This window comes from Nylanderia fulva, unplaced genomic scaffold (genome assembly GCF_048542155.1).
Source record: "Nylanderia fulva isolate GAGA-0341 unplaced genomic scaffold, ASM4854215v1 Scaffold11, whole genome shotgun sequence".
In the NCBI taxonomy this organism is placed as follows: Eukaryota; Metazoa; Arthropoda; class Insecta; order Hymenoptera; family Formicidae; genus Nylanderia; species Nylanderia fulva.
Window position 1 is genome coordinate 5,870,355 of NW_028189302.1, and position 27,613 is coordinate 5,897,967.

General features: G+C 36.6%; 2 protein-coding genes across 2 annotated transcripts in view; one reads left to right on the forward strand and one right to left on the reverse strand.

Annotated features, from left to right (window-relative positions):
- The first annotated feature begins 857 nt into the window (after positions 1 to 857).
- On the forward strand, positions 858 to 6,038 carry LOC114943669 (uncharacterized). Its single transcript, XM_029319340.2, has 9 exons — positions 858 to 1,175; positions 2,214 to 2,333; positions 2,455 to 2,572; positions 3,295 to 3,556; positions 3,616 to 3,729; positions 3,799 to 3,889; positions 5,169 to 5,314; positions 5,569 to 5,701; positions 5,809 to 6,038. The coding sequence occupies exons 1-9, from the start codon at positions 1,008 to 1,010 to the stop codon at positions 5,857 to 5,859; spliced, it is 1,203 nt and encodes a 400-aa protein (XP_029175173.2). The 5' UTR covers positions 858 to 1,007; the 3' UTR covers positions 5,860 to 6,038.
- Positions 6,039 to 6,266: 228 nt separating this feature from the next.
- The window catches only part of ci (transcriptional activator cubitus interruptus), a 93,259-nt gene continuing 71,912 nt past the window's right edge, over positions 6,267 to 27,613 (reverse strand). The window contains exons 2-12 of the mRNA XM_029319310.2: positions 19,555 to 19,802; positions 18,918 to 19,007; positions 16,609 to 16,800; positions 14,827 to 15,098; positions 12,966 to 13,220; positions 12,524 to 12,688; positions 11,289 to 11,453; positions 10,657 to 11,079; positions 9,984 to 10,526; positions 9,638 to 9,907; positions 6,267 to 9,538 (exon numbers count right to left, since the gene is read on the reverse strand). Of these exons, the coding sequence (XP_029175143.1) occupies positions 8,111 to 9,538; positions 9,638 to 9,907; positions 9,984 to 10,526; positions 10,657 to 11,079; positions 11,289 to 11,453; positions 12,524 to 12,688; positions 12,966 to 13,220; positions 14,827 to 15,098; positions 16,609 to 16,800; positions 18,918 to 19,007; positions 19,555 to 19,802 (4,051 nt within the window). The 3' untranslated portion in view covers positions 6,267 to 8,110. The remainder of the gene's footprint in view (positions 9,539 to 9,637; positions 9,908 to 9,983; positions 10,527 to 10,656; positions 11,080 to 11,288; positions 11,454 to 12,523; positions 12,689 to 12,965; positions 13,221 to 14,826; positions 15,099 to 16,608; positions 16,801 to 18,917; positions 19,008 to 19,554; positions 19,803 to 27,613) is intronic.

The window sequence follows — 27,613 nt, forward strand, 5'->3', positions numbered from 1 at the left end:
AGATGATAAAAAATGCATAAATTAACAATTAATAAAATTTTATAATAGCAACTTTTTTATAAATGTGTGTGTGTTAAAAAATTAATTAATTTAATAACCATTTATAGTTGAACTGTTCATTAATTCATGTTTATAAAATGTTTATGTAATGAAAAACATTAAAGAATAAGCATTTATGATTTTGTTTAATATTTAGCATAACTCTTTTTTTTATTTTAATTAATATTAATCTGTACTTCTTTCTTTCTCATTCTATTAGCGATTTTGAAGCTTGAACGCATACTATTTGATCAATAATTTTTCAAAAATAGTAAAAATTTTCTGAGAAATATGGTTTCCTTAACTTAATTTATTATTTTATTTAATATTAAAATAATATCTTTATATTTTTGTATTTTTAAGATATAAATTCAATTTAATTTTATCTTTTAGAAAGAAAGAAAGAGAGAGAGAACATCAAAGAAATATACTAATAAATAAAAAAAGTATTGTTTATAAAGCAAAATAATATTTTTGAAAAAAATAATACTTCACTGACAATAATTTTGCAATAATGTTACAATTGTAAAATGTACTCACCATGAAAGATGAAGTGTAACTTACGAGTGTCACATTTGAACTGAAGCACACGAATATGTTCAGCTGAGAAATGACGACTACGCTTGCGCAACTTTCGCACCCCAGAACTTTTCTCGCAAATGTTGTTATATGAGAAATAAAACACCTGTCTAATTTCTTCTAGCATTAAATCGATTACTTAATAGGCAGATGCATTTTGGCGACGCGGTGTTAAATTGTGCAAATATATATATTATGCTCTGACAGTTATTTTGTTGTATGCGGTGCAGGACGCAATTGCTGTTTGAATTACAACAGTTAAGCTGTAGAATATTTTCACCCTACATTTATTTTTTCTCCACACTAGAAAAGAGAAGTGAGAGAGAGTTATTTAAATGAGTGTAACATTGAATTAGAATAAGAAGTTCCATCGATAAAAATTCTGGCAAATGCGGGTTGATACTAGCAGAGAGATGATCCGTATTGAAGATCGGTATTTTAGTCTTAATCGTGTTCTTTTGCAACTGGTTGGCCTATGGCCTTATCAAAAATCAAAATTTGTTCGACTTCAGTTGATTTGCTTCTTTATCATCCAGATAACTTTTATTATGGCTCAGGTACATACATATACACACGTATACTTCGATGTTTCGTAATATTAGTTGTATTATATAATATATATATATATATATATATATATATATATATATATATACATAAGATATATTATTCCAAAAGATTTATTGAATACGTTTTATATACTTGTTATGTGGTTTTTAAACAAATTCGAATCGAGCGCTTAAGGAAAATTATAAATAATTATGCATATATAAAAGTGATTTTCTCTGTCCAACTTTGAAAGAAGTACAAGAAATAATAATTTTATTCTTTATTTCTTTTTAATTAAATTTTCCTTGCTTCATAAAAAATGAATGAATCAAGTTTAGAAATATATATTATATAAATATAGAAATATTTTAAAATCGAAACTTGCGATAAACGGTTATTTTATTCTCTTTTGCTAGGAAAGAATCGATTGAAAAATGACTTGCTATATGTGTCACATACACCTTATTGTGTGTCATATGCTATATATTGTATATTCACTTTGTGTGTCATGTGCTGTCACTATACGTGTGTATATTTTTAAAAATATATACACACATTATCGTATTTTCTTTTTTTCTTTAAAAACGTTATAAGTATAAAACATAACTGTATTTTTCTTATTAAAAATAACTTAAATAAATTTAACTTTATATATATATATATATAACATTTTTGTTCCATTTTTTACACTTTTTAAATTGATTAATAAATTTGCTATTAACAAAAAAATTATTGTAATTTTTTAAAGCACTGAATGTTAGCGCGTAAATTATTTAAATGTATTAAAGTTATAGAAATAAATACTCATCAATCTAAAATATAATAAATAAATAAAGTAACTCTTATTCTTTAATAAGTGTGTAAAGCGTGTATATATACACTTATTTTTTCTAAAAAAGTTATGTTATTATACAAATTATGTTATTATAATTATTCATTATATATTATACATTTAAATAAATTATTATAGTTAAAATGGAAAACTACTTTATGCTAATAAAAAAAGAGATGTTTTAATTTCTCTAGAAAGAAATTATAATTTACAGCTTGCAACATTTCTAACTTCAAAATGTACCACATATTTCATCATTAAAGTGTTATCTGTAGCATGTGGTTTTATTGCCATAATAATAAAATATAATTTGTTTTGCATTAATGCTAAAATTGTAAGTTGCATTATCTATTTGCATTCATTTGAATATGAATTTTCAGTATATAAAATTTTATATTTATCAATTTTTTCGTATTTATGTTAATAAAAGTGACAAAAATTTATTGAAATAACAGATAAAAGGTTTAATGGAACAACTTCAGTGTATTTACAATGATTTAAAAGATAATAATGAAATTGCCATCATAGAGAGGTACGGAAGGAATGCAAAATATTATACAGTTACATTGACAAGTAAGATATAATATTTTAAAAATTTTTGTTTCGTTTTGCACGTGTTAAGTTGATCAATTTGCAGTTAAAATTTTATTAACAGCAAAATTATTGTTAAATTTGCAATTTAATTAGCGCATAATTTTTAATGTGCTAAAGATGTTGGAATAAAAAAAGTATTCACCAATCGAATAATTATTTTTGAAAATAAACACTTTTGTTTTGTAATTATCTTTCTTAATTGTTCTCAATAGAGAAAGAAAATCCTTTTTATTTTGTTAATATGTTTTAAATTTGTGATTATAAGACATTAACAGATAGATTAAATCATTATATATAGCAAAGTATCATCTCTCTCTCAATAAAATATACAAAAATATGTAACAATTCAGTGCATAAAGCACCTTTAATTATTTTTTATATCAATAACAACTGTTTGTTTAATTGTGAAAATTAAATATAATTTAATAATTGTAGTCAATAATAGATTACACATGTATATTTCATTATCACTCATATGCATATATATATATATATATATATATATATATATATACATATCATATGTATAATCATAATATGTACGTACATACTATGTATTTAAAAAAATGTTTAAAAATTTATTAAATTTAAATTAAAAGACAATTCGTATATTAAATAATTTGTATTTACAACTCGTTTACTGAATGCTCTAACATTTTAGTTAGTCAAAAAATTATAAGACTGCTTGTATTATTATTTAGTACTTATTACTTGCAGTATGTATGTTCTTGTGGGTAGCCAAGTATGGCCGGACATCCAGCAAATTATTTCATCTACCAATAAATCTCGATCACGTCATTTGGAAATTTTGACTGAGTATTTTGTTGATCAAGAAAAATATTTCTATTATCTATTATTACATATAAATGCAGCTATTTGTATAGGATTGATTACACTGATGGCAACAGGGACAATGCTCATCGCATTTTATCAATACATCTGCGGAATGTTTACAATTGCTAGGTAAGTATTAAATATTAAAATAGTAAAACAATTTAACAGAGCTCTGTTATTATTTACAGTTTTCGTATCGAGAATGCAATAAAAAATGAAGTATCACAAGGAATTACTTTGCAGAACAAAAATGTTCATGAAAGCATAAAATGTGCTGTAGATATTCATCGGAAAGCTATACAGTTAATATTTATTTTATAATACATTTGTATGTAAAATGTACACAATAATATATTTTATTGTATTTGTAGCTGCAGCATGTATCTAATATCTAATGTTGAGATATCATTCTTTTTTTTAATAATAGTTGGAGTGATGACTTTAAGTCTGAATATTTTCCGGGTAAGTTTTATTTTCTGATTATGGATATATTTATCGAGTTACTTAACATTTCTTCTTAATATTAGATAGTATTAACATTGGCAAAAATATTAAATGTCGCGCGCGTAAAAAAATTAAGTTTATTCATCGATAATTATTCTTATAATTATTAGGATTAATTAATATAAATATAAAAATTTGTAAATATAACGTATTCGTTGCAGGATATATTCTGCATTTTATTTTCTTTACAAACATTTTTGTAATTAATTTATAGTTAATTTTTTCAGTAACAAACATTTTGATTAATGTATCTTTCCTCCAATATATTATATATATTTCAATATATTATGTTTCAATTTTATATCATTTTACAAATATTTTAAAAATTGATTGTAAAAATATCTTTGTAAAAAATTATATAGATATTTTATAATTAGAATTTTGTTCAAGAAAAATTCACAAATAAAATTTTTTGCATATTTTATGTAAAAGATTTTTAATATTTATGAACATATATAATGTGCCTTAAGAATTTTCGAATAATAACTGTAGGAAAAGGATATATTTTCATTTTGATATTATTTGTATATCATGATTAAAAATGATATGGATTACAAGCCCATTTATATATCAGAATTCTTTAAATTATAATATATTCGAATATAGATTTTAGAAATTCTTATAATTAATAATAAAAAATTTTTAAATCTTAAAATAATTAAAATCTTTCTTATCTCTCTTTTCTTATTTGTACATTACAAACTTTTAATTTATAAAATTTATTTAATTATATCCCTTATAAAGTATATTTTAGTCGATTTACTAGAGACAGAAATCTATTTATACTTTTATGTGCCGCATATATTTTAATATATGTATAATGTATCCTGATGTATTTTTTCACTTTTTTAAATGTTTTCTATGTTATAATTAAATTATAAGTAATTACATCTCCATTTTTCGCGAATTATTAGATTGTTTAAAATGAATTTAAAATAAAGTTAGTATATACATATGTATTTATTTAAATACTGATGTAATTGATCAAATAGTCTGTCATTGCGATATAATGGTATAGAAATGGAGATATTATAAGATACTATAATGTAATATGTATATTATAATTATATCTTGAATTTACGATTTTAATACAAGAATTTTTATTAATAAATATAATAACAATTTGATAGTGAAACTGTGATAAACAAATTTATAATTTTTTGTATATAAATTGTAAATCTTCTAAGTTAAACTTTAAAAATTAATTAATTTTTTAATATTTTAATTATATGTTTAGATTTTTCAGATCATAACAACAACGTATAATGCTACCGAACTTGCAAAATCCTTCATAATTGGATTTCTTAGTCTCATATATATGTTTATAGCAAACTTAGTCGGACAAGAAATTACAGATCATTATAATTATATATATCTCGCTACGTAAGAAATAATGTTATCGCAATAATATATATATATATATATAGTATATATATAAATTATTAATTTATTAAATGGTCTCATATCGTTTTACTAACTTTAATAACAAAGATAGAAGTTAATATATATAATATATGTACAGCACAATTATTTATACGAATATATACGATATACATATGCCGAAAATTACTCAAAGTTTATTTTTCTCAAAATATTAATTTATATCTCATTATTATATATCTATCATTACTATATAGATATGAAATTCGATGGTATATAGCTTCGCTAGATATACAAAAGCTAATACTGATTCTGATGCAAAGAGGCAATAAGAATTTTGGTTTGAATGTAGGTGGATTATTTGTAGCATCTATACAGTGTTTTACCAAGGTAAATTTTATAAAGTATACTATATTGAATTTGATATATATATATATATATATATATATATATATATATGGAAAAAGCGAAATAAAAGTAATCATTTTTCATTACAGCTGGCAAACACATCTTTATCCTATTTTACTGTCATGTATTCTATACAATAATGACAACAAAATATATCAACTAAGATACTATACTTGAGCAAATTTCGTAAAAAAATGTACATAAAGCAATTTGTAAGAAATGTATAAATTAGATAATCAGTAACATTAACATTAATGCTATATATTTAACGGCAATAGACACAAAATCTGATTATAGTCAATTCATTACACCACTCGAAAGCGAAAATAGAAAATGATAATTATTTCATTATGTGTAATAAAAATACATTTATTTTTGCATTATAATTTTTAATATATGAGATAATACATGCACAGTATTTCTCATCAAGAATATTATATGTAGCCATTTTAATTAATACAATGTATTAAATTTATAGACAGACATATGATACTCAACACACATAAGTACAACTCAATAAACATACATGAATAAAATATCATAAATATAGATTTGATATGATTTATTTTCAAAATAATTAACAATTTCGCACAAGTATAGGGAAAGACAATTTTATATGATTTGATATCATCATTCCTATATGATCTATTGTAGATATACATTTTGTTATGATATTGTATATATAAAATATTCATAAAATAGTTTATAGTTTCGCAAAATTTAATAAAATTTATATAAAAATTGTTTGTGTGTGTATAACAAAAACAGCTCTAGACATGTTTTCAGATTTTTAGGCATTCAACATTCGCTAACTCATCGCATCTTTATCGTTGCTTTACATCACAAATATCATTAAAGGCACTTGGAAATACTCGTAATATTGCAACGACCAATTAAACCGAGGGCGACTGTATTGTAATACTTCCTATCTTAAATTCCTTTATATACAAGGTAATCACTACGAAGGACACTCGATCTAAAAACACACACGCACATATTATTATATATCTATTATTTCCTTTCTTAATAATTATATAATTATTTCTTAACTTTATCTACATTTCGTCTGATCTAATATGGGCTGGCTTCTTATAAAGAAAGGCTTCTAGATGAATTCACACAGATTATTTTCATCCTAAGTCTTATTATTTTTATTGTTTAATGGACTACAATTGCTTAATTATTTACTTTCTCCTTTTTTATCACTGTGTACATTAATGTACATTAGACGTCATTGAGCTTAACTATAATAAAACAATGCTTTATTGGCACACTTTGTATAATGAAATTGATGTACAAAATATATGTATATTTAGATATACAAGAATCTATATACAATAATTTAAAGTACATAGTTGTTTCAACAAATATTTTGCATGTATCAAAGATGATTGAAATTTATCAATCGTATATTGTATAATCAATATATTGTGTCTTCATATTTTATTTTCTTATCCATTACTATAGTATCTTTATTACTTAATATCTAATTTAAATTATATATAAATGTGTAAACCTTCGAGGTACTTAATGATACGAATCACTATTTTTAAAAATAATAATTCAGTGGCACTTTTCAAAGACATGTTTTAAAAAGGCACTTTGAACTCTTATATTACGACTATACAAATTTTATCCACATATAAAAATGTATTATATTAATATTATAAATACCATTTTCTTTAATAGTATCATTTTTAAATAAATTCAATTATAAAGTACATCATTTATATCCAGTTAAAATTTGATTGAGTTGACGTTATTTAATGTTATATATACAGGGTGTATACTCAAATCTTAGAAATAAATTCCCTGAGGATTCCATGATTTTCCAGGTACTTTTGTTCAAAATTCCTGGTAAAATTAAAGTATTTTAAATAATTATTTAGAATACAGTTTTAAAATAAATTAATTTGTTAGACATAATTTTTTAACATAAATGTTTTTATAATAAAGTATATATTTTAATATATACCTTATACAAAACTAATAAATTTTATATTTTTTATAACTATTTTAAAATCAAAGAGGCATTTTTTTTTAATTCTCTGAGTTCAAATAAAATTCCATGATAATTCCAGGATTTTTCAAGGTAGAACAAAATTCCCTGAGAATTACAGGTTTTCCAGGTTTTTCCAGGAAGTATACACCCTATATTAAACATAAATTTAATTTCCTTTATGTAAAATATAATGTTTATCTTGATCATATGATTTATACTACTACTGCGTAAAGTGTTTGATTCCAACGTTTCGTGAACATTTTAGCTCACTTTATCAAGGAGGAACAATCTGATACTGATTTATGTTATTGTATAATATCAAGTGGCAAATTATGACTTCATCGATCGATAGTGAAATTAAACTCGCATTCCTCATAAGTAGATACGGGTCATTGGATCATTTGCAAGTATCTATTTTCTTCTAGCAAAGAGCTAAGTGAAGACGTCATGTCGTTCATAACCATATTGGTACTAGCTGGTAGAGCTTGCGGTAAAGGTATAGGATGCGTCGAACTGGAGACATTGGTTTCGTGAGTCTGTGCGTTGCCGGACCAATTCCTGCATTGTTGGACATACTCCAATGTCCTGCGATAAGAATCCTGTCTCATACCTTGAGGTGGCTTCACCGGCGAGCCCTGCTGTGACTGACTGATATCCCTGCACTGTATCTCCGGCAATGGTCCGCCGTGTTGATCGTGGTAACATTGATTTCCACCATAAGACCACGGACAGTTACAATTGTACTGTTGATGAGCCGGAAGATTGCTGCGCGTTTGACAATTATGTGCACAGGTTTGTTGTTGTTGCTGCTGCTGTTGCATTCTACAATTGGTCTGCTGAGCGTTGCAAAACTGTGGTGATGTTCTTTTCGAAACAGCCCCATCATTGCCTTGACGATGTGCGCCACTGGGATGAACGCAATTAGTGATTTGCAAGCAGGGTGTCGACTGTTGAGATTGTTGACAATTTTGAAGATTTGTCGCGAGTGCATTTATCGGCTTATTTTGATTCGCGAGGTTCAACTGAGAACAATGCGGCGACATTGGACCACATTGATTGGTTACTGGAGACTGTTGCGCAGAATGCACGTTGGATATCTGACTATTGGGTGTTACTATAGGCCTCGCGCACTGACCGGAAGCCTGGGTACACTGCGTATTTGGATGGGCAACAGTCGGTGGATGTGGCGACAATTGTTGACAATTGTTAGCTGTTAGCTGCATTTGCATCGTGTGATTAGACGGTGTGCAAGTCTGGTTGGAATGATGATTGACTTGGCTGGTGGCGTTACCGGTGCAGTTTGCGTTAACTTGACCGGTGCAACCATAACCCGGATAGTAAGCATGATGTGCATGATTTTGGGCACAATTCCTAGTGAGTTGAGCGGAATTCTGAGGCAAGTTTTGTGGCGCGTGCTGTGGCGCCAACGCGCCAGCCGCGGGAGACGTCAGCGGTTGATCACTTAAATGAGACGAAGCATAATGAGAACTTGGAGACATGACTTGAGCTGACGCTGGGCTCGCTACTTGTCTACTGGTTGCTTGGGATCCGTAACTCGGCGGCGGGCAATACTGCGACGAAAGTTGAGTACGTGAACTCGGACATTGACCGTAAGACGCGGCAGAAGAGTTTGGATAGTTCGGACAGGGTTGCTGTGCGACTTGCTGGGTAGGATAACAGTTCTGCTGATGTGATTGATTATAATTACACGTGGGTTGCATCTGTCGTTGGTAATGCAAAGGATTCGTGCATATCGGCGATTGGCAAATTGGTAGAGGACTGCTGCGATAGCTAACTTGATTCCCACCTGCTTGAACCTGTAACAGTGTAATAGTTAATTTAAGATCAAAACGAATCTATTAATGTTAGAGAAATTCACGAATCTCAGTAGAGAAGGAATATGTTAACGTGATTACCTGATTTAAATACTGCATCATCTCGTCAGGAATAACCAGTTTGTTTTCTACCATTTCACCTTCACCCATCTCGTCTAGGATTACCTCTTGATTGGGATGAAGCTCAGGCTGTAGCTCGGGCAACTGTGCCGATCTTGGCCTGGAGGGAATCGGAGGGGAAGTTCTTTGGGCCTGGTTACTGCGAATAGGTTCAGACATTCGTCGATCACTTGATGGTTGCGTACAATGACCGCTCGGATTGTTCCAGTCGCCTGGCATTGCCTGAAGATTCTGCGCATAAATGTATATGTCATATCATAAAAATATTGTCTGTCGCGTTTGTGCATAGCTGCAGTACGAAGCATACCTGAAGGGACATATTTTGCGTTTGAACGACGAGATTACTCGTCGAGTAAGGCCCTTGAAGATGATTCGGTGGATTAAGTCTGCCGGAAATGGTGCTCATCTGACTGCTTCTTCTAGACGTGCCAGGGCTGATCGGATCGTAAAAACTCTCAGGTCCCGTGGGACCCATTCTTACGGCGCTAACGGCACTCGCCTGACTGCTTCTTCTGCTACCGAAATCTGTGGATTTCATACTGCCGTAATAGGTGCTGACTGTGCTACTGCTATCTCTTCGCGGTTCGCCGAGCGGTTGCAACCTCAGTTGGAGATCGGACAAACTCGTCTGCCGTGTCTGTCCACCGCCGCCCTCCATTTTCAGATCGGTGATTCTTCGATTAAGGTCGCCGATATTACCCTGAAGTGTGCCACCGCGAATTCCTCGCACATTCGCTACGCCGATCGGCATATTCGGCACACCTTTGGCGTTCAGTCTTCCTTTCAGACGATTTCTTGAAGTGGGCGCTGACACTTGTTGCTGCTGCTGCGATTCCATACCGCCTGCGACCTGCGAACAGTCGAATGTAACGTTATCCAAGAGAACAAATAACTTAAAAAAAATTACTTGAAGACCTTAAAAAAATTGAAACTTAATAGAAGATCTAGACGTGATTCGCAGAGCAGTCCAAAAGACTCACCATGGCACGTAGCGCTACAGGAAGATCGGCGATATCTAGATCATCTGGTTCCTCGTTCCATGGTTCCTCGGCGAGAGCAATTCCGTCGCCAGTAAGAGCACCTACTCCGGCGACCTCGTCATTGCAACCGCCTATCAACGGACTGCCCTGTTGTTGCATTATGCTGGGCGGACTATTAGCTTCACTCTCGGACTTGACGCTGGGACTAGAGAGGCTAGGCGTCTTCGGATGAAGATCCTCGCTTCTACTAGGACTGTGACCGCCTGCGCCGGCTTCGTCGCTGCCACCGCCATCACCACCGCCGCCTTTATGCTTCTTGTTCGCGTAAAACTCGGCGCCGTGAACGGTCTTGACGTGCTTTCGCAGCGACGAGGGATCCGTGTACCTCTTTGTGCAACCAGGAGCTTTGCAGACGTACGGTTTCTAGCAAGGAATTCCAATAATGTGATTAGAATTTTCTCAACAATAATCCATTTGATCTTGCAGACAAAATCTGAGATATCTCTCGACTATTGGTATGTAAAATTATTATCTAAAATTTATATCTTTCTTGCATAAACTTTATCTTATTTAAATGTTCTAATTTTTTTTCTTTCTTTTGTGGATAGTTAAAGGGTAAAAATGATATCTACCTCATTGGAGTGCGTTCTGTTTTGATGTTTCGCTCTGTCGCTGGCGTTACTAAAAGCTTTGCTGCAGCCTGGATACTCGCAAGTATATGGTTTCTCGCCGGTATGAGATCTAAGATGAGTCTTCAGATTCTCCAATCGTGAGTAGGCTTTGAAGCAACCCTCGAACTGTACTCAAAAAAAAAAAAATAAAAATAAAAAAAAAAATAAAAAAAAAAAATCATCCAATTAATTGAGTAATTACAATTACTAATATAAGAATGTATCTTAATTATAATTTCTGAATGTGCACTATTAAATAACTAGATTATTAAGTCCGACAAATAAAAATAAATACATAAAAAATAATTTTCTCTTTAGCAAACGTCATTTGCAATTGAATTAGTGTGTTGCACGGTTTTTTTATCTTAAGTCAAAAATGAATGATCGAAGCAGATTAAAATCACATAATATTTTACTCTAGTCTAATTATTATTATTTGATATTCACAATCTTTATATTAATATTTTGATTGATTGCTTCGACATTTCTCATCCTTATATTCGCAATCGACAAACACGCGTTTCATCGAACTGATGTTTTTTTCGTAGTATTTTCTGATATGTTCGGATATTTTTATAGCATTTATTTGTTCCACGACGCATTTGCTCGTTCAGTGTTCGAAGTATAAAGGAACATCAAGAGGAAAAGCATCGAACGACCGTCGCGACAGATTAATCGAGACAGATGATCTCGCTCGTTTGCCTTGTGTCGCGCCGTTTCTCAGAATTTTCACGATGCACGTGTCACGCATAATAACGTCGGATCTGCCGGATGATCGTTTTAATAAACTCGAAAAGTTTTAGCGCGTCAATTAATCTGCTCGATTGCGATTGATCGCTCACGTTTCACAAAATTATCTCACAAATATATTCATTACTCATAAATGTAATCAAGGGATCGTTTTAGTATCGAGGAACATTGCTGCAACGAATTAATCGAGCGAGATAAATTTATTTCAATAAAGTAAAAATATTCTTTATAATCGATACACAAATAAAAAATATATTTTTAAATTATATATTTTTATTTAAATTTGTTGATAGTCAGGAATAAATGAAACGTCTTTTGAATAGCGATATTAATTAGACTTCTTGAAGTTGCTTTGTTAACATCTGTACGCGTCAGAGTGCATGTAATTGATTAATACAAGAAACTTTCACGTTCGAGAGAAATAAGTAGTAAGTACTTCGACTTACGGTACACTTGTGAGGTTTTTCTCCCGTGTGTCTTCTCATGTGCACGACTAACATGTACTGAGCCTTGAAGGGTTTTTCCTCCCTCGAGCATTCCTCCCAACCGCAAACAAAGCTCTTCTTGTTGGCGTGTATGTGATCGTTGTTGATATGTTTTACAAGATCGTCCTAGTTTGAAGAAAGACGCATAGATTAATACAAATAATGCAAGCAACATCTCGTTAAAAGATATCAGTGATATCGTTATAACATTAATTTTCCAAATAATTTAATAAAATTAGATATTTCACTGACATGTAAGTTTGATTTCACATATTAAATCGTTTTCCATTAAAGAATATGTAAAAATTTTTTTATAAAGAAATTACAATTATTCTTATATGCTTGTTAACATAGAGATAACAAATTAATAGATGAGTAGATTATTTCTGCATATTTGTATCACCTGGGTGGGAAACTCGAGACCGCAGTCTCGCCAATGACAATTCGTCTCGATGAAATCACCAGGTTCATCTCTCAGGTCTTCGCTCGGACTGAGACCCTGAGGATGGCTCGGTGGGGCGGTGGTCGTGGTCGCGTTGGTGGTAGTCGTCGCTGGTTCCCTCTTGACTTTGGTGGCGGTCCGCCTTGACGAGGTGTCGGCTTCGGCTGTCACCGAGCGTGTCGACGATTCCGACGCTTTTCTACACGACTCTGCACTCTGCAAAGTAAGTAAAAAGGAAGTGTCAAACAAGTATCACTCTGTACCTTCTGTCACAAATATTTGGAACACGATACTTGTGATTATGATAGAGCACTCCAATGTTATTATATACGAAATGTATCGAAATTGAATTTAAATTTTTCAATTATTTATTAATAATTATATCAATTTATTCGAATTACGACACATAATTATTACGTTTATTAAATCGATTCGATTGATTGTTGTAAATCATCATAAATTCTTCGCATTGCGTTTCACTCTTTCTTTCTTTCAGTCTTACTACAAAAAAATACTCTGATATAGATGTAACTACAAATACTTGACCGTGCACACGTACGCGTGCAGGTTTCTCCACCTCTGTGCTCCACATGGATGCGTCGCGATTTACCAGCGATACAGGTTGACAAGCGATAAGTATTCAAGTATTGACTACGCCATTCGAAAGCGGATCGATTCGAAATTGAAATAGAAATGTAAAATGTATATAACGTTTCTAATTCTATCACATTTAACTCTCTTAAGTACAGTACTTTATTTTTGCCTCTTTCTGTCGTTAAAAAAAATTTGATTAAAACTTCTGAAGAATTACTGATTCAGTTTTACAAGTAAGTAATAATAGTAAAAGAGTAAAAAAATATATTAAATTTTTTGTACTTGTAACGTAACATATTTCTGAATGGAAAAAAATTCTAATGGGCAATCAAAAACCGGATGTATGATACATTTAAAAATTTTATCATATATCGGTTTTCCATAGAGTAAATATGAATCGAGAATTCTAGTTCGTACACACATATATGCGCGCGTTGTGTTACGAGACACGAGCGCGACGACAAGAGCGGAACATGACCGCAGAGAGCAGAACGCAAGTCGATGCAAATCATGCCGGTAAATTTTACAGTGTGCAGACACATACGGACGAGAGCGCGTGTGTCGCGCGCGAGGATAGGAAATGAAAACGCCGCGCTACGTCAGCGTGCGCGCGGATGCAAATAAATCAGCGCGGACCCGGTCGCGACGATGGCGGTAAAGAGAGAAGAACAAAGACGAGGAAGACGATGGTCGGAGTAAAAGAAGGGGATCGGGACGAGGGTGGAATCGAGCGAAATAATGTGCGCGAGATTGCTTGTAACCCGAGGACCCTCTCTCGCGAGAGTAACCCAATCTTTTTCTCCGTCTTTCTTCCCTTCCTTCTTCTTCTCGTCGTTCGCGAAGGCGAGCGATACGTGCGAAAGAGACAACGAAAAAGGGGCACGACACACGGAGGGGTATGATTATTTATTCCCAATGAATATCGATGACGGGCCACCGAGGGTATATTGTATCTCGGCTCGCAATAACGGCTCGAATGGCATTCTCGGTCCGCAGTTCGCCAGATGTATCGCGCTCTCTCTCTCTCTCTCTCTCTCCTTTTGCCCTTGCTCTCCTAACATCCGCGGGCGCGACGATACATTCGCCGCATCTCAAGATAATCGATCGGGCAAAGTCACGGTCGAAACGTAAGGACTTAATTGCTGGTACACAACGGGACGGGGTTCGCCAACCGTCGTCGTCGTCGTCGTCGTCGTCTTCTTCTTCTTCTCCCTCTTTCGCTTCTTACCTCGCTCTTCGGAGGCACCCCGACGGCTCCGTGTGGGCTCAGCGTCGCCGACGACGTGGAATGGGGCGGCACGCCGGCGTACAATTGCGAATGGGGAGATAGTCCATGGTGCGAGTGAGAATGCGGATGCGGCGGCGGCGGAGGCGCAGGCGGCTGCAGGGGATGCGTGTGAGGTAAGAGCGTCGCCACGGCCGCGCTCCTCAAAAGGTGAGCCTGGATCTGTTGCAGATGCGGCGTCATACTAGGATGCATACCCAACGCTGGACTCATCGCTGCAACGTAAATTCATTCATTACAGATGAGTGAGAGAATTGGAATTTGTTATGTGATATTTATTATTTTCATCTCACTCTCTCTCTCTCTCTCTCTAATAGATCGGACAATTAATCAAAGAATTTTGCACTACCTTGATTATTTTTTATAAAATTCCTGTGACGAATAGGGGAGACTATAACTTTGTTTGCAAATAATTGCTTTAATATATATTTTATATAATTTGTGTAGAATATATTAAATAATATATATTGTATCATGTAATATTATTATGTAATGTAGAATATTTTTAATAGATTTAGGATAAAAATATTTATTTTTGAAGAATACTTGGATAGGGGTGCGATTGATAAGCTTTTAATAAACGATTTATATGATCGCTCTCGAGTATGGTGACAATACGAGAATAATTGGTAAACATCGAAATCAAACTGCATGTCCGTTCTTTTGACAGTCCGAGCACGACATGCCGGACTTCCGGTACGTGGACTAAGCTTGCATTTCAATCGCGAGTCTCTGGTGATTTGTTACGAAACTATAAAGTAACCGCGAAGGAACTATTACACTATGCATACATATGATAACTCGTTAAATAAGCGAGCTCTCTTATTGTTATTTTACAAATCATATATTAATGACTCGATGATACTTGCAGTATATTAATCATTATTATAATCGTCGAAATTCCCATACGTTTGAATTAAGAATAAAAATGATAAAGGATTAAAGATGAGTGAACTTTGTCGTATATTAAATTCTGATTACGTGATACACACCAATGCAAATTAGGAGCAGTAGTAAATTGTGCGCGTACAGGATGAAAGTAAAATGAATAGCAGAGGATGACAAGAAGCTCTCGTGCATAGTTCACAATATATAATAGCATACACGACGAAGGCAAATTTAACGAGCGACTACATCCTGCGGTTATTCAAACGATCCAACGCCGACAAACAACTGGTGTGCCACGCTGCCTGAATTTTAATTCATTAATTACTTCATTTAATCGCAAATTACCGAGCGCTCTTAACTCACAAGCAAGAAGACCTCCTATATAATGATTTTGTGTACACCAAACTCGTTGCTGCTTATCAATCATCATTAAAAGACCAGATCACCGTTCTATGTATACTTGTCTTTTATCATGGGCAGCTTTTTTCTTATATAATTCGTCACATCTAAATATTCAATATTCAATACTTGTGTCGAATTAAGTTTGCCTCCTTTGAAAGATTTTGCCACAAAATTTACAAATATTTATCATTTTTATTTCTAACTCAAGTGTTTGTAGTGAAATAATAACAAGTATCATTAATATATAAATTTCTTATAAAATTATATTTGAAAATATATTTAAAAGGCGAATTTATTTGCAAACAAAGTTATAGTCTCCCCTATTCGTCACAAGAATTTTATAAAAAATAATCAAGGTAGTGCAAAATTCTTTGATTAATTGTCCGATCTATTAGAGAGAGAGAGTGAGATGAAAATTCCTTAAAGATGACTTACCAGCGGATAAATGCCCGTAACTTCCACTAGCACTACTACTTCTCGAACCGTTCACGATGGATGCTAAGCTATTTGGGCTGAACCGAATCATGCTGTCGATGTCGAATCTGTCCGAATACGGTGAACTGCTCAACGCTCTTTTCCGACTTGCTCTGATTGCCGAGGCTCTCGGGCTTCCTAGTCTCGACGATGCTGAAATTAAATATTTCCAAGTGGATTTAATTACATACGTCTTTATGCGAAAATGCAAACATTATCAAACGTTAATGTATTTTCTCTCGGAACACGCATTTTTAATATTTATCGCTGAGGTGGTAATCAAGTAGGTGGAAAGAAGTCAAACGGAAGGTGGAGAAGACTCAAGAACGTTGGGTGTAGAAAGAAAAAGAGAAGAGAGAGAGTCGAGGAGAGACTTGGGAGAGGGAGCTGATCTTGCGGCTTGAACGTTTTAGCGGCGATTTGCCTGCGACCGCAGCACAACGATGTAATATACAAACCACTTTCTTAAGAGCGTGGTGGCGGCTCGCTTGTACGTACCATCGTTGGTTACATGGTGGCGGTTATACGCTCTCTCTTCCTCCTCTCGACGCGTCACCTTTCTCTCCTTCTCTCTCTCTCTCTCTTTCCCTCCAATTTCTTGCATTACCTTTGCCGGCAATATCCACGGGATTAAGCCGCGAGTGCTCTCCACCTCGCTCTTTCGTACTCCTTTTTCTCTCTCGTCTCTCCCTCGTATCCCGCCTCCTATCTAAGGAGCAACGCGATACACAGAAGACGAGAACGAATCTACCCTTCTCTCTCCTCAATTTCCACTTGGTTGATCGCTCGTTTGCGCACAACGGGGGTATAGAGTTACTCGCAGTTGGAACTCCGCTCTTCTTTTTTGCGAAAGAACCCGCTCCGACCCGCACAAAACGGTCTTCTCTCCCGCTTTATCCTTTCTTCGCCCCCTGGTCCGGTTATTAATTCGGCCACTGATCAGATTTACCCTGAGTGCGGTTTTTCCGCACGATCTGAGACGATCGCGTGCTCAATGAGCGATTTATCGTCTCGCACCCTCTCGCAGTCTTGCTTCCTAGCAAATGATACTTAAAAACGGTTCGCGATTATCCTAGTTTTAATTAATTGAATTCGGTCGAAGCGATAAGGAGATTTATCGGACACGGCCAAGGTGGGACTCGTCCCATCCGTCAGAAGGGGTCTCATCGTGTTGGATCCTCGTCGAACAATTCTCCCTGGCTTTAATGAATATGCGAGCAGAACCCTCAGTCGTTTCTCTCTCCCGCTCGTCAGCCTTATCGTGGTTTCGTTTCTTCGCAAGATGTGCAGGGACTCAATAAGTCCCTGAGAAGACTCTTCGCTCCCTCGCGCGTGCAGCTCGAACATGGGATTGAGACATGTAAATTGGTGCAATCGTCCATTCCGATCAACGTGGCTCCTCCCATGTACGGAGGCTGCTATACAGCGCTTTTCAAACGTTGTTTCCCGTAGTTGTGATGAAGTATTCTGGCTCAAGGGTTTCAATTTAAGATGATTTTTGCCATCAATCTCTTTGTCATCGTTCTCGTAGAACGATCAGTCTTCAAGTATACGTGTATCAATAATTTTCTCGTCATTTGCGTACCATCGAAAAAATTGTTTTCTCAAAATACTTTATATAAGTCCTCTTAGATGTTCTTGATAAAAAAAGGATATTTCTGTCTTTATGTTTTTTAGAATATCCTCTTAAATTAAGAATATATTCTTATTGTATAGAAGAAATTAATAAATTTATCTATACTAAGACTGTTCTTTATATTATCACAATTAATAATTTCAAATAATACACTGATACAAATATTCAATTAACTATATACTCTTGCCATGTTAAGAATACGTAATAAGAATACATCTCTTTAGAAAATGTACCTCTTAAATTAAAAGGATCCTTTCCTTTAAATTAAAAGGATGTACATATGGAATAAAATAAACGCGAAAATTTGAGACGAGATCGAGCTAGAGAAGAAGAAGAGGAAGAATAAGATGGAGAGGGCGGGAAGACGAAATGTGAGACAACCTGTAGGGTAGGCGCTAAGGTGTTAATGAGGTCGTGTCGCTCCGAGTCGATTCAATTATGCGGCGGTGGCGGCTAACGAGGCCCCGTTTACCCTTTCGGTCGTCTTTTAGCCTCTCGGCCGCTTAACCAGTCGATCTCCTACCTGCCACTACATATACGGCCAGCCGCGGCACACATAACTCAAGTCGCGCGTTAGAGAAACGCGTGGACCGTAGATATTAGAAGACACGTAATATATTAGAACGTATCTTACCATCGATGGAGAACGGGAATTCGGACGAGGCGAGAGTGCTGGCAGGACCTGCCGCGTGTAACAGATACTCGGGCCCCAAACCACCCAGTCCTGGAAAATACAAGGACATAATAATATATTGTGTATCAAGTGCGGAAAGTTGACAATTGGTCACGAGTGCGGAGGAATCTTGCGGCGGCACGGTGCGGGAATAGCCGTGTTCAATACATTGCCTACGGCTTTAGCCGTGGACAATGACTTTGAACGCGGCTCAGCCGTAGGCAATGGCTTTGAATGCGGCTTATTCACTCACCGCGTCGCCGCTAAATGGCGACGGGGGAAATCGGCCGCTTTCCGTACAGAAAACACGCACAGAAAGTGCCACTTTGCCTGCACGTGTAATACAAAAAAAAAAAAAAAATGAAAAAAAAATTTTTTCCTGTAGGATCGTAGCGTCATCTTTGTTTGCTCGAGAGGGAAAATCACGGTAGATCACGCGCGATGGATATCGAATTCAAAGACGCTTTTGTACGCTGGAAGAGAAGCTTCCGGCGGAAATGCGGGCCCCCTTTTACGGAGTCCGACGTCTAGGAGGGAAAAAATGTAACGGATAGGTCTACTTTGACACTGCTTGCATTTGTGTTACCCGAATAATTACCGTGTAACGAGGCGTTGGGACTGTGCGTGGAGGCCTGGAGCTGGTGGTAGAGATGGTCCATGTAGTTGATCCGGTACGCGGGATGCAGGGCCGTATGTTCCGAGAGGGGATGACTTCTGCGTAGGAAATCACCGCCGGAAGTCCCGTTGCCCGCAGTCCCACCTCCGCCACCACCGCCAGCGTTGTTGCCGTTGCCACTTCCGCTGCCGTTTCCGGATGTTCCGATCGCGGTGGTGCCGCCGGACAATCTGGAAAAAAAATTTTTTAATGTCAAATTAATCCGGAATAATTCACTCGATAAACAAGACACCAAAATTGTTTAAGAGAGAATAAATCTTACAAATGATAAAAGCCTCCCTATGATACCAGAACGGAGCTCTCTCATTAACGAAACGTATTTCTGGCGAGACGTTTATGATTTACGGCGAAAAGTAGGGGGAAGAAAAACATTCTCGTTTGACGGATGAAATTACGACACGCTCCGTAGACGCGACAAATGGCGCGTGTCTCTTCGTCAAAGCTTCTATTCGCGTCGCTTCTTGACGCAGACAGGTGTCTTCCGTCAATGGCACGGTCGTATGATCAAAGTATAACTTTGTTCGCGGGAGGATAGAATATAATGCGTTTTTGTTTGCCGTGTCCTCCCCTCTATACTAGAACGTCACAATGCGCGCGCTCGTTCGCTTCGGGGAAAGGCAGAGGAACCCCAGAAGAGAAACGAACCGCGTGAGAGAAGAGACGGGCCCCGTCTCGTTTTGAGTGATGGCAATTCGCCACGCTCGAAACATCGAGAAACGATGCGTGTCTGGTGCCTTCAAAGATCCTCGAGACGTCCGGGTTTCTTTCCCCGTTAACGGGAGTCTCGTGCGGACAAAATTGCGTCTTTCCAAGCCTTTTTTCCCCCGTTTATATTAAACATTACAATATTAAATCAACGCTTCGAAGAACCAACGTGCACAGGCAACAGGTTCTTTGCTCCTTAACGCTTTAAAGATGTATAAATTAGGAAGAGATCCGCTTGTAAAGAAGCGTTACCGTGGATGGGAATGAAATCCAAATGGATAGAAGAAAAAAATGCAATATTATTGAGAGACAAATAGAAAGATTTAATTAACCGAAAGGGTGATTTATCCTACGATGCGCGTCGCGAATGACAAAGTAAATATAATAGCACGGACGGAGCAGAAACAGAGGTACGCGATTGGCGCGTGTCGTAACGTTTTAAGGCAGATTACGATGTTTGAGTCGGTCGCTGTCTAAATATTGGCTCCGCGCTTCCACGAGTTTGCTGAGTAAAGACAACCGGGTCGACTGTTTGACTTTGCTCAGTGTCCACGGATTTTGATTACTGTCTGTTGGCTGGCTACCCGTTTACAGTGGCCGACCGTGTTAAAACATTTGTCGCGATACTCGTTGACAGGTCGATGGATCTCTCAATCCCGCATTCCGTTTCCGGCCCTTTAAAGACGCTTCAAAACTCTGCGATATCTATATATTATTGTTTTCGATCAGATATGTCAGAGATATTGCGAAGTGAAGAAATAATTGTAATGTTATAATCGCAATTTCTGTAAATAGTTATTAGATCTCTGTAAGATTCCCCTATCATTCGATCGCGACGAACGTTCGTTTTTATTAGCGACATAATTATTCTTTTCCACGAAACGGTATATATAACGGTACGGCAAAAATTAGGGCGCTTTGACAGGCTGCTTAGTAGCACATCCCATAAAAAAGTCGACCGGGAAAGAATCGGGAGGAACCGGGGACACCATTACAATGAAAACATCGTCGACTCTGCCGGATTTGGCACGCTCGTATTCTTCGTTTTTTTTTTTTTTTTCTTTCGCACCGGGAGAGAAATGGCCGAAAGAGAGACGGAGATTGAAAACTCTCGGTGGAAGAAAAGAGAAGGAAACTTTGAAAGGGAGAGAGAGAGGGAGCGAAGCTGTGTCTATTTCCAATCCTGCTGACTGCCAGATGACTCGAGGTATGGTTCTGCCTCTGGTTGCTGTCCTTCCTTCCTTCCTTTTCTATTGCTTTCCTCCTTCGCAGTCTCCGCTTTAAGCGCCTGTCACACTTTGCGAGTTTTTAAAATATTCAAATCGGCAAAATACACAAATTCGAACTTTCCTCGCCGCGAAAAGATAACTATGATACATACAAATTCCAGGATTAAATTTTTTTCAATTTTCTGTAGAATAATGTGCCTTGTGCACGATTTGTTTCTATAGCAACATCCGCGTTTAGCTTTTCACGCCTTCTTACGATTTAGATATTTATATTATTCTTGTTGCATCTATATGTAACAATAATTGTTTGACAATATTCGGAGCACTTTTTTGGACGATTGAACGCTTAAAGCATCCGCGTAGGAACACAGTGCGGGAAAAATTTTATTTCTTCCTTCCGCTTTCTCTCTTCTCACGCCTTGCCGCCTTTCTGATCTTTTCATTCTTCTTTGAGTTTCCGTCTCTCTCCAATCTCCGAAATTTCCTGTTGCGCGCATACCAGCGTCCTTTTTCCACGTCATGGCTTTTCGTCTCTGCCGAAACAGTCCGCACCGACAGATAAAACTCAAGTCGTTAACTCGACACGCCGGAAACCGACGCATCTATCTTTATCTACGACCCGTCCGCCTCGGAAACTCTGGGGTCTTCTTGAAATTCTTACGACCGTCGCGCTCGTTTCTTCTCAGCAACTTCTCATTCGGTATAATAATATCGTATTTCCGATTCAAAAGTATAGACTCCCAAAGTCATTTTTCAAAAAGTATTAATACAGCGTAATTTATTCGAGTGATTCCGTAAGCTCTTCCGTCTTTTATACTCTATGCATGCAATTCTGTGCAATAAGTGGAGACTTAATTGCGCGTAGTAAAAGTACTTGAAATTTGTATAATAATTCGAATTATCGAATATACACGAGGATTTCTAGAATCTTTGTCAGTGATAATTCGACGATCGCAGACACGCGACGTCGTTTTAATTTCGTGAGACAGAAGGATAAGAAGGAACGCGACGAAGCCGGGTGAAGAATTAAGGTTCGCAAGCTCATTAACGTGACTCGTGGTAATGAGGCGAGCTAAGCGGTGTCCCGGGAACATCTGCCCGGTTTCTTCCCTGCCGAAGTAAAGGGGCAACTCGAAGAAGAAAAAAACGGAGGAACTCGACGACGAAAAGAAGCTCGCGCGAAGGCCGAAAACGGAGTAAAAGAGGATCTGCTGCGCTGGCTTAAGCGCGATAGCCGAAAGCCGATCAGACGTGAAAAGGCGAGTGGATTCGGCCTCTCTCTCCGTTTCGATGTGTAAGATGACTCCTTATAATTTGCCGAACGAATAATTCCGTGACTCGTGAAAATCGCGTCCCTAGTTCCCCACAATAAGAGATCTCTATCGATCCTTTGTAATCCTAAGGAGGAAATCCTTTACCGCAGACTCATATTATTCGGTGCATTATCTAAAGTGGCGGACTCTTCCGGCGAAAGAGAGGTTCAACATGCGGCGTTTCGACGAGATATTTCTTCGATTTATGATATTATTGCTGAGCCTTGCCGAACGCATCCTGCGCTGCGAGAACGATAAAGAAAGGGAAGGAACCCATATGGCGGATTCGGTACAGCAACACGAATAAACTCTTCAAACGCGAGCGCCGAAAAGAAGACGGAAAGATATAGATAAAATCACATACACTGAAAAAAAAATTTATGTAAAATTACATGATTATGCTAGATTTTTTTCCGACCCAGCATAATCATGTAATATCGCTACTTATATGGAAGATTACAAATTATATGTAATTTCATATGAATATATTCTTAAATATTTTCAAGATTAAAAATATTTCACTAAAATTGAATGGAATTACACATAGGAAATGCTAGTAATGTATAAATGCTATAAAATAATGTTATAAATAAAATGAATAAATACTTGGCTTTACCTACATTTTTACATTAATGTATTTTCACTTTAAAACAAATGGAAAAATAAATTACAGTGATAAGCAAGTAACTTCCAATTTTTTTAAACAAGTAATTTCCATGTAAAAGTACACGGATTTTTTTTTAATATACATAATATCAAGGAGTAAGAATTTTTTAAAAAATATTATCAGTGATATAGATGCCCCTAACTTGTCCCTTTGGCGGCAACCGTTCGAATGTCGTTCACGTTCGTCTTCCTCGCGGTAGAGCTCGCATAAAGTCCATTATCCAGTCATTGATGTACGCATAGGAGCATCGTGCCGATTCCGAGGCGATTTTTCGCACACTCTTCGCGGGTGATCTATGATCGCGATCCTGGCCCCGCGCCAGGATCGCGCTTTCTCGACCGAAAGTGTCAACGACCAAGGCAAAACTTCTTAAGCTCCCGTACTACGAAAAGTCGTGAAACGTCGTCGCGCGGACGTGGAATTATTTTCGATGGACACACAGATATAGTTCCACGCCTGGCGCTTAGGGGGTTAAGTCGTATAATCTTATATTTAGCACGTCCCTCTCTCTCTCTCTCTCGGACCCTTCGAATATTACCCTTATGCGAGTCAAAGCTCGACGAGTCAAAGTGGATTTCTAGCGCAGCGTTGTACCACTGAAACCTTTTTTCATCAATTATTTCTCAAGTTTTTTTTAAATATAATTATTGAAAAAAAATATGAACAATCGCTGTAACATAATTTAAAGGCTAAAGCGATGAAAAGTTGATTGGGAAAGCATGACACGTGAGTGAAATGAGATCAGTCCCTCGAGAAGAGAACGAGGTTTTCCGGAGGAGCGTAGAAAAAGCGCGGGAAAAACTCGACTATGCGATCGTGGTGGAGCCTCGTTAATCAAGGTATTTGCACGCGAGATCGGTCGCCAAGCTATCGATATGCGAACCGTCGTCGCGAATCGATCGGAGCCGCGCCTTCGTTGCAAATCCGGCCTAACGGCGCTATATGTTCGCTCGCAATGTTATTTATAGGCTATTCGAACGCTGGGTAGCGCGCGTCTCGCGTACGTGCGTTTAATTCATTTAAGCTGGAGATTCGTCCTCGGATACTTCGCAGAAGACAGGCCGTGGTCGCTCGTAAGTTATGCGCGAATTAGCGGTCTTGGCGCTATTAGCACATCGGGATACCTTTTTCTTTCGGATTTAGAGGTCGTCGCGAACGATAAATACACGCCGTTCCGTTTGACGTTTTACATACATTATTGCATTCGCGACAATAAAATCACTTACTTTATCACGCGACATCGCGAGAAGCAACAAATACGCAGGGTGATCGTTGTTATTCGAGAAAATTATAAATTCAATAAATTTAGATAAAATAAGAGATATTAATCTATGCATGTATGTGTGATGTACGGTACTCGAACCGAACTGTCAGTTAAATTATCAGATAATTGTCCCTTGCTTACATACATTGAATTACTCTACTCCAGTGACGCGGTTAGCAGTTTTGTCGCCTGGACACATTGCCGAGCGACGTTAATGCGCTTTTTGTGTTTCCGCGAAAGGAATTTATCGCACCACCCGCTAGATTTATCGCGGGGAATCCTCGACCAGCCTCTATATTCTGCGCGAACCGACTCGACAGAAGTCCTAAAGTGCTTGGAATTTATTCTACAGATAATGCACTATCACACCAAAAATTACGCGCGCGTAAATTAAAGGAACGATAAATATTTAAAAAAAGATTCAATGTTTATTTTTCTAATATATATATATATATCGAATAAATTGTAAATGCACATATGTATACATATATAAAATATAACATTCCAACGCGAACAATATAATCCCTTTAATGAATGTTCGCGTTGTTCCGTTCCTACGATACACAACCTACCGAGACACGCGATAATTTAACTCGCAGGATTCGATTTTATACAAGGATGCGTCTCTTCGTGGTTTGTACGTGCGACGCCTACTAAACTCATTCGGGTCTTTCGGGTTCCGGTTGCAGCGTATAGAAACTTACAAAGCCGCCTCTTTGTCGCCTCTTCCTTTTCAGGTTTCGGTAAAATCTACATGCAAGACAGGCGGGGAACGTCGTCGACCAGGCGCCACTAACGAAGTAATTCGTGCGCAAAAATGTTACACGCGGTGCAACTTGAATTATTCATCGTTATTGTGACTCTTGTAGCGCAGGAGAGAACCGTTCTATCCCCGACCTACGAAATATTAGCGGACGTTTTCCGGATATATATATATATATATAGAAAGAGTGTCTCTTATTTCATATTTTCAACAACATTTTTAATTTGTTTATAGAGCGTCGTACTTTTCAATATAAAGTCTGATTAAAGAATGTCTTGCTCTTCTCTTGAATAAACACTGGAATTTATTTGCATATTTTTAACAAAAAAAAAATAATGAAAATAACAAAATTAAATTTAAAAAATTAAGAAACTGTAAAAAATAAGAAAAAAAATTTAATCGCATCGCCCTTCCTCAGAAAAAATCCTACCCATGTTTAAAAGTATGCACAAAACGTCTTGTTTAAGGAATCGCGATAATTGCATCGATTACGAATGCAGTATGCAATTATTGATTTCAGTCCAATGCATATTCACGGCGTAATTTTCGGAAAACTATTGATGGGACCTAAGGAACCACGAGTATATACTTTGCGCACACGGTGTAGGATAAACTCGTATCAGGCAGAAGAGATCGGCATCCAGAAGACCGCGCAGGTAAACGAGAGAATATGGTGGGTATACATTGAGAGGCTTGACTAATGACTCTATTGACTTGGGGAATCGAAGAACGTTTATCGACACGGAGAAACTAACGTGAGATACCTCGTTTTAGCCACGTGTCTCACGAGAGCGACACGTTTCGAAAAATCCGTCTCTCCTTTTCAGGCAAGAATGGTTCTCGAACTTGTTTTACGTGATTGTCTACATATCCGCGATTGTGTTAAGGAAAATTTCTTTGCCGAAGAATTTGATGAAGATTTTAGCTATGCCATCCCTCTCTCGCTCCTTTTTCTCTTTCTTTTCTTACGAAGCTAGAAGAGCCACCGCGTTTTGTCACGCTTTTTAGGTAGAACGCCGTAACACGCTCGTGATTGCCTCGTACAATTACCTGCGAATCCTCTCTCTGACGGTGTATAAGCCTACGTCTAATGTACAACATGGCGCGAACATGACACAAACCTACGGATTCCCTTTTTTTTCCGTCGTGACGCGACGCTTCGTTCCCATCCACCTGAAATTACGCTCGCTCTCTAATCTCCGCTCGCGATGCGGGATAAAAGACGGGGGTCCCTATTATGGTTATGCCACCGGCGATGTTGAAGACGAACGACCGCAGAATTATGCTGCGAGACATCTTATTTTCGAATAAAATTCGAAAAGGTTCCGCATCTTTTCATTCACCATCAAAACAATAAATATAAAATGCGAGCAGTTGTGTAATAAAATAATTCCGTTCTCTTAATTTTAAATCTATGAAGCTTCTTCGCAGACGGCTCGACAAAATAAAGAAGCAGATTGTAAAAAAAAAGATAGAAAGAGCTTATAATACTATAATAAGAACTTGTAGCAATAATAACTAATAAAATTAATTCTGCTCTCTGAATTTAAAATCTATGAATCTTCTTCGCTCGACAAAATAATGAAGCAGGTCGTGAAAAAGATAGAGAGACCGCATTTAAAGAAAAGAAAAATTGAAGCGGACACTTAATTCACGCCCGATCACGCGTTAAATACGTTTTCACGCGATCCCCTTAAATTCCTTATCCCCTCGATCAGCCCTCTCGCGAGGAGGAGACTCGTGCAAATGCGTCTGTAATCGCGCGCGAAGCAAGATCCAAAAGCGTGAGCCTACAAGGTTTCCCCCTTTTTCACCCCTTCCAGCCTTGCAAACTCCTTTGCGCGCGCTAATAAAATGCGCTCCGCTCCGTTCGTTCGCTTCTCGCAAAGCCCTCTTTACATTTACATGGGCCGGGCTGTATACGTGGTCGTGAGGACATCGCGCTCATGAATTTATCCCGGGAGAGTCCTCCACCACCACCACTATATAACGTATCCGGGCGCGAAGAGGACAGTAGGACGAGAGAGGAAAAGGAACACG